At 41.1% G+C, this 16,668-nt stretch overlaps 2 protein-coding genes across 5 annotated transcripts in view; one reads left to right on the forward strand and one right to left on the reverse strand.

Annotated features, from left to right (window-relative positions):
- Positions 1–4,340, forward strand: part of Clvs1 (clavesin 1) — a 191,577-nt gene extending 187,237 nt beyond the window's left edge. The window contains exon 6 of the mRNA XM_004653329.2: positions 2,192–4,340. Within this exon, the coding sequence (XP_004653386.1) occupies positions 2,192–2,279 (88 nt within the window). The 3' untranslated portion in view covers positions 2,280–4,340. The remainder of the gene's footprint in view (positions 1–2,191) is intronic.
- Positions 3,958–16,668, reverse strand: part of Asph (aspartate beta-hydroxylase) — a 226,064-nt gene continuing 213,353 nt past the window's right edge. For all 4 annotated transcript variants that reach the window (XM_045143382.1, XM_045143383.1, XM_045143381.1 and 1 more), the window contains 2 exons: positions 16,255–16,388; positions 3,958–6,121 (listed from right to left, as the gene is read on the reverse strand). In XM_045143382.1, the coding sequence (XP_044999317.1) occupies positions 5,971–6,121; positions 16,255–16,388 (285 nt within the window). In that variant the 3' untranslated portion in view covers positions 3,958–5,970. The remainder of the gene's footprint in view (positions 6,122–16,254; positions 16,389–16,668) is intronic.

Genomic DNA, 16,668 nt, shown 5'->3' on the forward strand with positions numbered 1-16,668 from the left:
AAAGCTTGTAACCAAATCAAATAGTCATTAAAATAATATAACAATTTGGTTCCATAAAACATCTTAAAGTCAAAAGAATTGGACAGATTGGAAAAAAAAGACCAATTCAAATAGATGAATTTCATTGTCAATTACATACCTACAAGACAGAAGGAAAATGGGTTAACACAGTGTGTGTAAGTACAGACAGCAGTGCATCAATGCCAACAATCATGAGTCCAGGTAACAACAGTTTGTATGTGGATACTCCATCATTCAATATATTAAGTACTTGAGCATGTATGGATTTTCATATTAACAAGGGTTCTGGAAGCCATCCCCACAGATGCAGGGATGAAAGTAATCTTGTGGCTGTAGGATGCAGAACAAGAAGCAGGACTTAGAGGTTTTGCAAAGGAATGTTTGAGTTTAATATGGGGGATAACATTCTCTTGGACTAGCCCTTTGGGGCATGGAGGAATAGGTTTCCCATGCTGGACATGGTCAAGAAGAGGTGTGTGTAAAGTGCTGATGAGTCACTAGGCTTTCCTCTGTGGCTGTAGTCCACACTGTGTAGTCTAAGGTCAATTCACACAACAGAAGAAGAGAAATAGAAATGTGAAGTTTTTGAAAGTAGATGGCCAGGCATGTTCCTTCATGTTCACAAGGATCCTCAGGGCACAGCAGTCTCGGGTTGCTGTCTAAGGTCCTAGAGCTCATGCACATATATATATATATTTTAATTCATTGTTTGTTGGGCAGTATATCACTGTATAACTCAGTCTGGCCTTGAACTCATCATCCTCTAGCCTTAGCCTTCTAAGTGTGCTGAGGTTATAGATGTGAACCACCATGCTGGGTTTACTGTTTGTCTTGATGTCTCCTGGATTTCCTTTATCTGATCCTTTTGTAAATCAACAGCCCTTCTCCACATACACATGAGACTCTGAAATCAAACAGATAGAAATGCACAGGAAACATGTTTGTGAACCAAGGCTAAAAACTGCTCCTGGGGTTTCTCTGCACCTTCCCAGTTGCGGGCAACTCCATTCCACTTTTCGAGGTTGCATTTGGCATCTATTCATGTGTTTGAATTGACTGACACTTATAGTAGAAACCAGCTGTTCTGTAGCGATCATACTGGTATCGATTGATTGATGATTGATTGATAGGGTTTCATGTAGCTCAGGCTGGTATGGTACTCACAGTAGAGCTGGGCTGGCCTGAACTTGTGAATCTCCTGTCGCTGCCTTCTGCGTGCTGAGATTTCAGGTTTGCACCACATGCCTAGTGCTGATTTACTTTGTGATTTCTTAATTAAGTGCCTTATATGCTATATACATGAAAGGAGATAAGAATATAGGCAGCTATCTCTACATCAAAACAAAGCAGACAAAACCAAACCAGAAAGGTATGTGTGCATGTGTGTGTGTGTGGTGCAGGGTGTGTGGAGGGGATTGATCACACTTTTATTTTGCAAGCAAGAGAATAAAAGTCCATAGTTTCAAGAATTCACCAAATTTTGCAGCAAGTCAAGAGCAAGACCCAACTTTGCCATGCGATTCTAAAACCTGGCTGAGCTATGAGCAATGACTGAATGGCCCTAAGGACAAAGGGTTTTAAAAGTCTGCGGTAACATTAAAAATCCAACTTAGGGCCGGGCGTGGTAGCACACGCCTTTAATGCCAGCACTTGGAAGGCAGAGGTAGAAGGACTGCCACGAGTTCAAGGCCACCCTAAGACTACATAGTGAATTGCAGGTCAGCCTGGGCTAGAGTGAGATCCTACCTTGAGAAACCAAAAAAAAAAAAAAAAAAAATCAACTGACTTCATGCATCATGAGATCTATATAACAGACCTTGGAGGAGCTTTGTGACTTGTACATGTCTCCCTTTAAAATCAACAAAACACATTTCTGCAGACTCCCAAGATATAGCCATAAAAATGTGGAATAGGCAGCTGGGGTTGTAGAGAATTTGCCTAGCATAAGCAGGGCCCTGACTTCAATTCTCAGAACCACAAGAAAAAAAAAAAGCATAGGAAACACAAGAAAAATAGTGGTACCAAACAAAATAAAAAGAGAAAGACCAAGTAGTTGTTCTGAATGTCTTGATCTCAAAGGGAAGAGAGAATTAAAATACCTCCCAAAATTTCACGAGTAAGGCCAGCTTAAATCCTAACTGCGCTTTGTTTTTCCTACGTTTCTCATCAGATCTCAGTCTGTGGTAGAAGCTGGGACGCTGAAACATGAGGAGAAGGGAGAGAGTGAGAATACACAGCCTCTGCTGGCTCTTGACTGAGCCCCCATCTCTGATCTCCCGCTCACCAGCCTTCAGTGGATCAGCTATCCGGGAAACACGTGTGCAACCGACCACACAAACGTGCGCTCTGCTTGAGACGAGGTCCTCCACTCCTGCCCCCCAGCCATGACTGTCACCAGCCATCGGTCTGAACAGCCAAAGTTGGACAAAGACTTGAGGTTCCCCCCACCCTTGGGAGAGGGGATTGGAGGATGAAGCAAGCCATTTATGTAAAACAAGATTCTTCCCACATACTTATGAAACGTAATGAATTTAAAACGTGAAAGACTAAATTCAATGCACACACTGTATTAGGACAAAGATTTTTCTGGGAAATCCCACAGGGACCTTCTCTGGGTTTTATAAATTAAGATGAAGTGCATTTTGAAATAAATACACCACAGTTAAACTGTGCAGACACAATTGTCAAATTTAATGTAGTGCAGAGCCCTGAGACAATAGTAGCTCCAGTAATTTTCATTCTTTATGAATTATTTTCTCTGACCTCATCACCAGCATCAAAGTGTTCAGCCTAAGAGCATGTTCTCATAGGTCTGGCTATTTTCAAAGTTTTATTTTGATATCCTGCAAAAAATGATTTTGATGTACCATTATTTGTCAGGCTACCAGCTGACATACATGAGTTGACTTGAAAACAAGGCACAGGCAGGTTGAAATATGATTATTTTATCTTAGCAAATCCCATCAGTCCAGCTTGTGTCTATACACAGGAGGAGTCTCATAAAAACACATGTCAGTGAGAATGAGCCCATGCAAGGTAGTTCACCTGGGTCACTACAGCAAAGGAGAGTGCTAGCAAAATATTTAAGTCCCCACCTTCCTACTAAGATATGGGGAAAGGCCTGGCCACTGCTGAGAGAGTTGACAGTTAATCATGATGCAAGCCCTCTAAGGATGGCTCAACATGAGCTAAGGGAAGACTGGGAAAGCAGGATGAAATGCCAAAGACCCTCTACTTTCTTATCTCCTCTCCTTAGAAATTGACTCCTCAACATCCACTAAAAGGAAACCAGATATAAAGACATGAAAGGGGAGGACATTCTTGTCTGTGCCATGTTTCCATAGACCTGTTGCAAAGTTTCAGATAGCTCTTATTTCTTTAGCCATCTGCATGACAAGGACATTTACTAGTATGACCAATCGGTGCTCAATGTCAGCTAAAGTGTGTCAGTTTATAATGGTCAGCAAAATATGATCCGACATTTTAAGTATTTGTGAAGTATATGTGGTAGCTGAACAATATAAAAGAAAGAGGTAATTGACTCCACTTTTTAAAACTGGCCATTATCACTCCAGTGGCTTATCATGTCTCTCTCTCTGGATCAAGCCCAGAGCCTTGTACCTGCTAGGCAAATGCTCTGTCACTGAGCCACATAACTAGCTGTACACTCTTTCTCAATGAATCTATTGTTTTAACTTTTTCTACTGGTAAAGAATAACAACAGAAGCTATTTTTATGTTCTAAACTTGAAGAAGCAAAATTGAAACAGAATTAAAAATATTTCTGACACAATTGCATCACAGAACAAAATAAGACCAATTCATTTTGTATAGACATTTCAAATGACAAAATAATAACCCTGAAATAATTCTACCAAGGTAGTGGCTGAAAAAATTTTCTGACGTACTGTGACATAAGAGAAAGAAAGAATTAAAGTGCATTAGAAAATCCATTTTATTGCTTGGGTTCATAAAAATAGATGTGGGATTCAAGTACTCAAAATGTTATTGGAATCAATGAATATCAGCCCTTTGTAACAGTAATAATACTCCTGGCAATATTTAGAGTCTTACTGTAGTGACCCTGTTTTAAATGCCATGTTATATCTACTAAGCTAAAAGCTAGTTTTTACTCATTTCCATAATTTCATTACATGAATGTAAGAGGATGGTTTAACAATGAGGACTTATGGTTTGGATACACTCGATATACTTGGAGAATCAAACTCAGTGAGTGACAGGAATGTTTCTATCTGAGCACTGAATGGTATTGCCCTTGTCAGTAATATCCCATTTAATAAATACTGAAGAACACAAATACCTATTTAGTTTTCAAGAGTTTGTTTTCTTTTTTGGGTTTTGGTGATTAACTGATAATATTCTTCCCATCTGTTTTGCTAGGCTTTTGGACACTGGCAAAAGGAGGAACACACAAGTATTTTAGGAACAGGACAAATATTTTATAAACTCTTCTATTAAAAGCCAAGAAAAAAAGGGTCAGTTTCAATGCCAAAGATTTGCTTTTTAGCTGAGGTACAGAAAGCTCTTCCTTTGACATCAGAAGGGAAGGCAAGCAAAGTATTTCATCACCACTGTAGGATACCTGCTGAAATACATGCTATTTCTGCAGCTTTTTTGTTCATACTGCCTTAGAATTCAGTGCATGGATATCACTGCATTCATATAGCTGTAACTTCTTTATTTTTAATTTAATTAATTAGCTTTAATAATAAAATACAGAGTCAAATACATTGCTACTCTACGACAGTATGGATTGTCCTTGGAATGAGCAAGACTCTCAGTTGCTCTTTGTGCTGTGGTAATATTCAAACTAAACACAGATAAAAACTTTCATTATAAAATTATGCTTAAATGGCAGAAGCTTCTTGAACCAGAAAGATGGAAAAGCCTTCCAAACTCTTACAGTGAAGCAACCAATCTTTGCTTCCTAGCCCCAGGAACAGCTTCTGGTATTCCTGGAAAGTGCCTCTATTCTTATCCTTATATTTACAAACCGAAGGGTTTGTCCTCTTGCCACTCAAGTGCAAAGGCACTGAAATTCCCAGCCCTGGGTCACAGATAGCCAAGATGCACTTGTCCACCTAATCCTGGGAGGGAACTTTTAGTTTCATAAATTTTACATTTTTCCCTTCAAGCCCTATTACTTGATACTAAAAAAAAAAAAAAATACATGTGGTATCCTTATATCATAGTATAAAATGATCCCAGGTCCTTTCTCAATGTAAGAAAAGTTCTTTGAAGTAAGAGCTTGATATTTTCAACATTAGTATGGAAAGAAGAGAAAACACTGGATTTAATGAGGATCTAATCTGACTCAATGGCAAGAATTCAGCGCATAGATCCTGGCTTAAGTACATTTTCTCTATGTTAGGAAAATAAAGTTGGTTTTTACTTAGAAAAATGAGTGTCTTTTACTAAGAAAATGAAAAGGAAGATATCTGAGTTCCCTAGGAAAACTACCATTTAATAGAAGTAAAGCATTTACACAGCCTGTCACTAAAGCCAACAAAAATGTCATGGTACATAGTAGCAAACTAGTTTAGCTACCTTAGAAAAATATAACTGTATAGAAAAATTACAAACTAAAGTGATCCATTCACAGTTTCTACATATATTGTCATTGTACATTGGTTTAGACCCTACTCTATATGGAAGACTATCTTTGGCTGGTGAGATAGAAGCAGTCAAATGTCCTCCATAAGCGCAGGCATCAGGGCAGCCCTGTCAAGGATGTCACACAGCAGGCACTTTCTTCATTAATTGCAGCAGCAAGATGAACACTTGCTTCACTTCCCAGGAGGAGCCTCGGGATCCTTCAGCTACAAGGGAATGAAGAACCACGGTGTTTGAATTTCTGTCTCCACATCCAAAGTCAACCAGAGAGGCAGCATCTCTCCTGAGTATTCACACAAGCCTGAGTGGATTCCTGCTAAATTGCAGGAAGGCTGCGTCTCTGCTGGGGGGTCAGCTCAGGGTGCCACACATCCACGATGAATATCAGCCGGAAAGATGAGGCATCCTGCCATACCTCATGTTCGAAGGAGTCATCAAAGATGAGTACCTTGCCTTCTTCCCACGTCCTGGAAGGGAAAGGCACAGATCTGTCAGTATACCATTCGGTGGTACAGCTTCTGTCCACGTGCAGGAGCACCTCTGGGACATGGCCAGATCACTAAGCCAGTGTACATTATTCCTTTGATGAGTAAGAAAGACTCCTATTAGAAATATGGATTTTCATGCCCTGCACTAATGTGCAGAGGGCAGGGGCTAGAGATGAAAGCATATGGATTGTATCTCATGTCCCACATCTAGTCTGGACCCAACCCTGGGAGAAATAGTTCTTTACAGAGCCACTTCCAGGTCAGTAATTCCACAGCTGTCCTTGGCCTTTCAGAGACGACTTTAGACAGTGGGTCTCTGACATATCTAAGTATGTTAGGATGCCACTGAGCACAGAGTCTGAATCTGAACGCATCCAGATGATTTTCTTTTCAGCTCACTCTATTTGTTCCAAATCCATTTCATAGAAGAAATGAGTCTTTACTTAAAAGCCCAGTGATCAGAAAGCAGAAAACCACATCAGGTGTTTCCTAAGAAGGATCCAGTTTAGGAAAGCAAGCAGACGGAATGAATTTTGTTTGTATTCTTAGCTTCATCTGCTATGCAAGTGGGTTATCCACAGAATATTTTAAATCAGTGCTGCAAGACATACGGTAGGGCCTCCAGCAGTACCTTATGAGAGGTGTGTGGGCACCAAGATCTAAGTATAATGTTAGTCTAAACAAAGCAATTGAGACCTACACAGGAGGCAGTTAGACAGTGCCTTCCTAGTCTGAAAAAACAATTATGAGCTAAGCCAATTCTCCTTTATAAAACAGTTATTGATGATTTGATCTATGTAAAATGATATTAATATCTAAATGCTGTCATTTTATAGGATAAAATGTTTATTAGGACTTTTTTCATATTAAATTTCACTTAACCATTTAACTTTTTATATCAGCATCTTCAGCATAAGCAATAACAGCTTGATTTCACATTCTTTGTTTTTAATTTGTTTTTTTGTTTACTTATTTGAGAGAGACAGAGAGGGACAGAAAGAGGCAGATAGAGAGACGGAGAGAGTATGGGCATGCCAGGGCCTCCAGCCACTGCAAACAAACTCCAGACTCCATGCGCCCCATTGTGCATCTGGCTAACGTGGGTCCTGGGGAGCCAAGCCTCGAACCGGGGTCCTTAGGCTTCACAGGCAAGCACTTAACCACTAAGCCATCTCTCCAGCCCTGATTTCACATTCTTATCACAAGAAAATATCCCTTAGAAAAATGACTGCTATACTTTTTATGCTCCTCACTAGATGATTAGAAAACTGAATAATATCATACACTGCAGGACTTCCTAACCATAGCAGTACTGACATCTCCACTAGCTCACTGCCAAATATCAAGGGGAGGAGGTTAAAGATGTGAAGTCATTCCAGAGAACAGTGACTGACTTATGGGAGGAATATAACAGTAAGATTCCTAAGCTCAGTGACTAATAAAGTAACTAATACTTGGAAGCAAATGTTCATTGAATTAAACCTCCCCATCTGCCACCCAACTGTCCATCCTCACACTTCTAACTTAATGCCTTGCATGCGCTACTTGTGTTGTTTAGCTGTTTTTAACAATTCCTGAAGGTATGAAGAGTTCCTTCTAAAAGCAACAGAGAGAGAAACTTCGACTCAGGAACAGGTATTCATTACCATGTACAACCAAACTTGAAAAGAAAGCAAAACTAAGAAAAAAAATTAAAACATACAAACAACAGCAACAACAACAAAACTCTCCAGCCCCAAAGGCTGACTCTCCAATCACCAAAGGAAATGAACCAACCTTGAATAGACAGAAGATAATGTTCTGGGCCACAATGTTGTCAGAAGTGTTCAGTTATGTCAGTGTGTGTCAGGGACTAACCAATGATAAGGGCATCAGAAAAGGGGGACAAGCACCCAAAGGAGAGACAGTAGTACCCCAGCCGTAGTAGCACTGCCTCAGCCTATGAGTCCATGAGTAGGTTGAGATCAATAAAACAGCACATAGAATACTCTTCAACCTTCAAAAGGAGGAAAGTTCTGGCATAAGCTAGAACATGATGCATCTAGAGGACAATATGCAAGTGAAACAAGAGAGTCACTAAAGTACAGGTGTTGTGTGCTGCTGAAATGAAGCCATAAGTAATCAAATAAACAGAGACAGAAAGTGGACGGAGTCTGTTGGTCTGGGCAGGGATGTCATAGAAAATGACAAATGGGTACAGAGTTCTTTTCTTGCAAAACAAGACCCTGCAGAACTTAATGCCACTAAACCACACACTTAAAAATAGTTACCACGGTTAAGGTTATATGTATATTTTATCATGATTAACAAAAACAAGAAAGTGAAAAAATAATAGCACACAATGGGAAGGTGGTGTCTTTGAGGGGAGGCAGAATCAAAACCCTTCTTTCTGACATTTGTTCCTTTAGTGATCTTGGGCAATGTACAGATGTTCTTTCTCTACTGATGGCATTATGTCTGGACAAACCCATTGTAAATTGAAACTATCATAAATCACTAAGGTACCCGAAACCAACTGACCATCCTGGCCTAGCCTTGTCTATGGTGAAGGTGCACTGAATGCTGACATCAGCCTGCAGTTGGGCAAGATCATCTAAGACAAAGCCTATTGTAGGCTACATACTGAATATCTGTATCAAAAAATACCACAGACATAGAGCCTTGGTTGTTTACCCTTATAACTGCAAGCTGGAGTGAGCTGCTGCTTCCTAGCATACTGAGCAGGTGTTATTCCCCATGTTACTTTCCCAGGAAAAGGGCAGAACTCAAACTTCAAAGTGCAGATCTACTGAAGGTGCATCGTGATCTGGATCGTAAGGGTGAAAGCAGTGCTTAACCTTAGGGGCCATCGGTAACTAGCACATTGAGTTTTTGCCTTTTCTCCTTCATAGTCCACATGAGGGCTAGGCTATAGTAGACATTCATTTTCATAGTAAAAATAATAAATCAAAGAAGAAAATATAGAACAAAGGGAAAAGATAAGAGATCAAATGTTGGAAAGTGGTATAATGTTACCATAAATGAACTTAACATCACTGAGAAAACTAAAAATATCTAAGGGTGAGGTATGGCAAACTTTATGGATCTGTAAAATATACCTTGCATAGCAATGACAAGTGACTCTTGAAGTGATGTGAGTGTCAGAGAATATGGAAGCTGCAAAATTCTGCAAGTAATTAAAATAACAAAGTAGAAAATGCCTACTTGCACAAAATGACATTTTTCTTTTAGATTCTGGTACATGAAAGAAAACCAAAGAGTTAGGAATGGCAAAAACCTTAAGCATCCCATTCACTAATTTCAATTCTTTGTGCATTAGGAAATGTTATCAGCATTGAAACACACTGACTACTGCATAAAGACCAGAACCTAAGGAACACTGACTATGGCTTTTCAGATATATGAAAGCAAATATGAATTATTGCAAACTATGGATTAACCAGTATTTTAAACACAAAATGTGGGAGGTATTTCCAAGGGCTGTTATGTAGATTTTCCTCATGTGTGTACATGCATTTGTGTGTATACAGTATACATGTTCCTATGTGCATGGGTATGTGTGTGGGTGGGTTACATGAACACGTGTGCAAATGCATGTGGAGGCCAGAGGCCAATACTGTGAATTTGATTCCACCATTCTCCACCTTATTCTTTTAGGTAAGGTCTCATACTCAACCTGTAGCTTACTAATTTGGCTAGACTAGCCAGCTAGTGAGTCTCAGAAGATCAGTGCCATGGCCTGTCTGGTGGTGGAATTATAGCTGTGCAGCACCACTCCTAGCATCTGTGTGTTGCAGGACTCCAAACTCAAGTCTTCAAGCTTGTGTGGCAACCAATTCCTCTGCCAAATCATCTCCCCGGCCCTAGATTGTTTTTATGATCATTAGTTCATGCATAGATTAGTCTATGTACTAAGTTTGATGATAGCCTGGGGTCTATGGTGAGACCCTGACTCAAAACCAAAGCAACAAAATAAAACTCGATTGGGTGGGGGGCAATGCCCTGTTGGACTTATATTTGTCCTTGAATTTTCATTGATATATTTCCATTTAAAGCATTAATGCTCATTATTTACTGAGGATCTTATACTTAAAAAAAAAAAAATGGTGTCACTCCATAAGCTACCAGAGGCTGACTGAGTAAAACTGTAGCTAAGGTTAACCAAAATGGAGCAGTGGGAAACAGAACAAAACCTCCACCAACCTGCATCCTGACCAAGCAACTCTAGGGTTAGACTAAACATATATTACTGCCAGGGAATGGCAAAGCATTTCACACAGCAATAAGATAAGGCACATGAGGATGCAGAAGAACTATAGATCTCTTTTGACTGAAAACCAAAGGCTCACTGGAATACACGCAGAGTGTTTGGGTCACCTGCATTTTGAGCAAAGCCTAGAAAATCTGATTAGGTTACAATCAAATTATAACACAGGCAGTGCCAAAAGATTGTAAAGTTCTAGCAGGTGGCCTTGGGAGCTGGCCTCCTGGAGCTGGTCCCATAGTCCTTCTGAGGGCCCAGAACAGGCCTATGGGTGGAGGGAGCTTGATAAGTACCTTACTGACTGTTACAATGTCTTACTAACAAGAGAAGAAAGCCTCCCCATAGCATGTAAAAAGACAGGAGACTATCTGTCCCAAGATAAAGTGCTATTGCATAACTCCTCAATTTCTCAAATTAGTATAATTAATGATAATGACATAATGGTGGCATGGCATGCTTAAGTGCTATAATTGTGTCACAGAATTGCTAACAATATTAACAAGGGCAAGTACTGCAGTACTTCCAGAGTCTGCTGCCATTTAAAAATTCCACATATAAAATCTGAGGTGGGAAAAAGACGTGGTTTTTATCCATAGGAGACAAGTCTAGCTTTCTCAGTGATAGGCTGATTTTGTGGGAGTAACAGAAAGCCCCTTTGTTTTGTTACAGCCCAACAAATCAGCTTAAATTCATGTTCTGAAAGGATACTTATAGAGTTAGAGTCTGTCATTCTGAGATGGCATACAAGGCATTTAAACAGGCCGAGTGGAGGGCAGGAAAGGTAGGTGAGAAGCTCAAGAATAAGAAAACATAACCCAACTCTCCTGTTTTCTTTTTCTTTTTGGATTTTTGAGGTAGGGTCTCACTCTAAACCTAGGCTGATGAGTTATTTATTTTATAGTCTCAGGCTGGCTTTGAACTCAAAATGACCCTCCTACCTTTGCCTCGCAAGTGCTGAGATTAAAGGCATGTGCCACCATGCCCAGCAACCCAACTATTCTTAATTCTGATTTACTGATATCCTCCACTGGAAATTCTGGCTTACTATAATTGAAATGTGGAACTGCATTATCACCTCTCTCTCTTCTGGAGGCTATTTGTGCTCTTGTTATGACTGCTGCTAATCAGCCTTTCTGTGGCAAAATATTTCACTTATGGCCTCCATTTCCCCATCTTTATAATGGGGAACATGGCCAAGATGACCTTGTAAAAGTCTCCTTCTAGCATTAAGTTTTTCAGTTCTTTGGCTACAGTTTTATTCTTTATAACTGAGCACATATTTAGCAAATTTCCATCTGAGACATGAGCACAGTGTTCGCTGTTTTTCATAAGGCCAAAACTTGAGTCCACTAAAGGCTGGTTACCTTCACAGAAAAACTTCTATCCATGAAGTTTCTGAAACAGGCACTCCTCGGCTCTACACCCTGGTTTAGAGCTTTTTTCTCAGTCTCTTGTGGAGTCTTTCTACAGGCAGCTGCAGGAGCTCCTCTACTGGCCATTCCTGATGAGCCCTGCACCCCAGTAGGCTACCTCTCCCCAAGGCTTCTGCCTTCCTTCTTTTGGTTCTATGTCATCCTTAGCTAAGAGATCTAACTGTAATGTAGACAGGAACACTAAAATGGGAAGAAAAGCATAGGGCATAGAGAGAGAGACAAGCTCATGGCGCTACGTAATGGGATGTCAGCCTTTTTCAGGCCTGTCTTTGGTATCCGGGTGGGTGCAGAAGAAACAGAAGAAAGGCGAGATGGGGAGCTGTAAACTGCAGGCTTGCCTTCTTCCATCTCCTGTCCCTCCCAGCCCGGGTTGATCAAATCACAGTCCCCACTTGTCCCACCCCTTAACCAGCTCTGGCCCCATATCCTTTCCAATGTTTATTTTGTTCTCTGTCCTAACTCCTTAAAGCACCAGCTTATCCCACAGTTTACACTGCAGGTGATGAAAGCCAACTCTGATGTTCTGATATTGTCAGAGTGCTTAGCTCAATCTTTGGAAGCCACAGGCCAGATGTACCCACTTCTGCAGCAGCCAGACCAGAAGACAATAATAGCTCAGCTACATGGAGTGCATTAGCTACACAGAAGTCAGAAGCTATGATTTGGTGTGTGCTGCACAGAAACATGGGCACGATTCCCATCACGCAGGTGAGGGCACTCAGGCTTGGTGAGTGTGACAGTTCTTTCTTTCTCTTCCCCAGGCTACAAGAGACTGAGATCAGCCCACACTTTCCCAGTACCTGTGCCCGAAGGGATTTTTATTTTATGTTTTCTTTGAAAAATATTTTATTTATTTATTTATTTGAGAGAGAGAGAGAGAGAGAGAGAATGAGCATGCCAGGGCCTTCAGCCACTGCAAACGAACACCAGATACCTGCACCACCTTGTGCATCTGGCTAACGTGGGTCCTGGGGAATCAAACCTGGGTCCTTTGGTTTTGCAGGCAAACACCTTAACTACTAAGCCATCCCTCCAGCTCTATTTTATGTGTTTTTTTTTAAATTAAATAGAAAGTTATATGGATATATCATATGTTAGTACCATCATTTCCCTCCTCCCTGATTCCACTCTGTGGAGGGCCCTCCACAGTGGGCTTGCTGGTAACCCCCCTAGGTTTGTGGATGGTAAGATGTAAGGGCATCAGTCAGTCACTGTAAGTGGGTGGGGGTGGGAGTGCCTCTGGACATTCCTGAAGGGATTTTTATCCAGCGAGGAAAGGAAGAATGGAGGAAGTAAGGAAAGAAAACAGAAGGAGAGGTAAAAGGCTGAAAGGGAGGAAAGAGGGAGAATGTGAGAGAGAATGTGCAGGAACATAATTGAAAGCAAACAGAAAGTTCTAAAGCCCTAACTGGTCCTTAGGAATGAGGCCTGGAGTGCTACATTCACTTCCCTGTGCTCTTAATGAGCACAGGGATTGGATATGTCCATCCCTGTTTCCCAGAGCATTCTCCCCTTTGGCAGAGACCCTGCAGCTGCACCCTGAATTCCCAAAGGTTTGACAAGACATTCTCCTGGCTTCTTTTCCTTTCTGTCATCACTCTGTTGTCTGTCAAGCTTCCTCTTAGAGATCTTGCCACACTGGACTCTCAAATTTGTGTCTATATTGATTTCTTCCTGAATGCCAGACCTCTATTTACTCTTTCTAGTCAGCATCTTGGGATTTCTCCTACTATGTTCTAATAGTAACTTAAACTCACTTTTCTGAGTCTATTTTGCCCAGCACTTCTCACATTTCTGACATTTGTCTAGGCATCACCGGCTTCCTAATAAACAGAGACGAAACTCCAGCATCACCTTGGGCTAGCGTACATGTGCCCCACTCAGTATTCACACACGTCAACGCACATCCCATCCTGCTGTCTGATTTTTACACTCTCTTTTTAAATACCCCAATTCCAGCTGCCCTTAGTATTTTTTTTTAATATTTTCTATTTATTTATTTATTAAAGAGAGAGAATGGGCATGCCAGTGCCTCTAGCCACTACAGACAAACTCCAGACACATGTGCCACCATGTGCTTATGTGCATTCTGGGGAACCGAACCTGGGTCCTTAGGCTTCGCAGGCAAGAGCGTTAATTATTAAGCCATCTCACCAACCCTCTCCTTGGTTTTTGAGTGGGTTGCTGCAACTGCCTATTGACTATTGGTCCTGTCTCTTCTCAAAGTTACACTTGGCTTCAACTATAATTTCCTGACAGCAGAGCCCATGTGTTTCATGTTTGAAATCTTCTATAAATGAGCATCTAAAATACGCCTTGACTTTCTGTCCTTATTCTTCATGTGTCTTTTACTCATGGTTGTTGAACTATACAATATTCCTCATATTTTGGCCACGAGATTTGGCCTCTGTGCTCTTACAGATGTTATTGTGAAATGTACTTTTCTTTCAGCTTTCTTTGCCCACGTTCTTCTAGTCTTTAAGTGAGCATTGCCCCAAACTGTCAGACTTCAGGAGTAAGAGAGGCCCTGCACACTGATCCATCTATGGAGTGTGTGTGTGGCGGGGGTGTACATGTGTGAGCACATGTACATGGAGAGCAGACGTAGATGTCAGCTGTCCTCTCAAGTACTTCCACTTTATCTCTCTATTTTTTTTAAAAAAATATATTTTTATGTATTTATTTGAGAAAGGAGAGAAAAGAGAGTGAGCAAGTAAGAGGGAGAGAATGAGAACAGGCACACCGGGGCTTCTGGCTGTTAACTCCACATACATGTACTACTTCATGGGTCTGGCTCCATGTGAGTACTGGGGAACTGAACTCAGGCTGCAGGCTTTGTAATCAGGAGCCATCTCCCCAGCACCTCTACTTTATTTTCAAAACAGGGTCTCTCAGTGAACCTGGAGCTCACTGAATTGGCTGCTGATCTTCCTGTCTCATTTTTTCTAGCACTGGAATACTTTAACATGCCCAGCTTTTATGTGGGTGATGGTAATTTGAACTTAGGACCTCGTGTTTTCATGGCAAGCACTTGACCCACTGAGCTATATCCCTGGCCCCCAACTCTTAACTTTTCACTGGTACTTCAGTAATGGCTCACATAACATTTATCTTTTGTCATTTATTTGGCCAGCTCTTTCTTGGAGAGGAAGCCATGTATAGTCAACTTTACATCTTCCACCCACCTTGCACTATTGTTCTGAGCCCAGGACAGTTACTTACTAATAGCCAAATGAACCACTTTGAACACCCGCCATCCATTCTTTACTAAGAATTGTTTCTGGTCTCTAGGAGCTTCCATTTCATCAATAACACCAGATAGATATTAATTAACAAAAAGCAATGGCAGCTGGCGAGAAGGACCACTAGAAGGTCCACAGTGGGCATGCTAAGAAGCCAGAAGACTGAGATTATTTTTGCAATGAAATTGGATCTTAGTAAGCAGTGCACTTTGGCTAGATAGAGATCAGCATTGCCTGAGAAGGAGGTATCAGTAGGCAGTGCATGTGTCATTTGCTCACCAGTGGGTGGATAAGCTGCTGTGATGAGGAAAGTCAAAGGTCCAGCAAGGAGTCCTGGCATTTACCACAGCCCTGCTGAGGCCAGAATGAAGATCAAGTACCTGGGAGCCTTGTTGCACTTAATCCAGGCAACAACCCTGATAGGCACATCATACAATCATTGCCAATTTTATAAGCAAGGAAGCCAAAACTTGAGGAGATTAAAAACTGGCTAAAGTCACACAGAATGAGGTGACTGAGCTGGCTTTTGAAAGTGGCAGCTGTTCATTGCACTATGCTCTCTCCTCTAGAGCACAACAATAAACACCACAGGGTGATTTCTCCAGAAAGGCAGATTTCTTGTAAGTTTGAATACAAGCTCTATAACCTTAAGCACAATGCACACTGTGTAGAGCTCAATGAAATTGAGCTGTCTCAGAATGCCAGGTTTCCACTCGAGAAAGAAGTTGGAAGGCAGCTGAGTGCTCTGGGAAGAAATGACTGAGGACCACGCTAGCATCAAGCAATGTCTCCAGACTTAGGAGAACCAAGAAGAGCACAGACTAATTAGTATGTATTCCTATCACGGCACACCTGTCTACTTCAGCTATAGAGAACAGACATGATCTAACTGAGCATAAAGTTTTTGTCAGGAATAATCACTCTTCTTTAAAAAAAAAAATATGAGTGTTTATGTGTGGGCACGCGTATGGGAGGCCAGAGTGAAACCACAGGTGTTACTCTTCAGGAACGTCGTCCACATTTTTTGACACAGGGTTTTTCATTGGCTCAGGGCTTGAAAATTAGGCTAGACTGACTGATCAGTGATCTCCAGGGATCCTCCTATCTCCATTTCTCCAGGAACACCCAGTCTTGAGCTGATGGATGAGCAATGAAATGATAAAGGAAACATACCTGGTCTCATTGGCACATCGAATCTTGCAGCCTTCCTTGGGAATCACCAGACCCAAATGCATTCGTAGTCTGCAGTTTGTGGGTCCCGTGTGTGGCCACACATGAGTTCCAGGGTGCATGATGGAATATTTGATCTGCACAGAAAATATGACACCTAATCACCCATTTAGGAAGGAAGGTATGAAGGGACAGAGAAATTAATGAGATCATACAAAATTAAATCAGTTTGTATGAGAGCCATTGGAAGCCTCAGAATTTTTATTCACAGTGCATTTCTTTGTTAAGGAACTAAAAATAAGCACTCACATTTTCCACAGTGGTAAATACTCTACATTTTCCACCCTCAATTTTGACATTAACCACATGAAATTATGCTGCATAAGAAAATGAGTGGAAAAGAGGCACATTCATTGG

This window comes from Jaculus jaculus, chromosome 2, assembly GCF_020740685.1.
Source record: "Jaculus jaculus isolate mJacJac1 chromosome 2, mJacJac1.mat.Y.cur, whole genome shotgun sequence".
NCBI lineage: Eukaryota > Metazoa > Chordata > Mammalia > Rodentia > Dipodidae > Jaculus > Jaculus jaculus.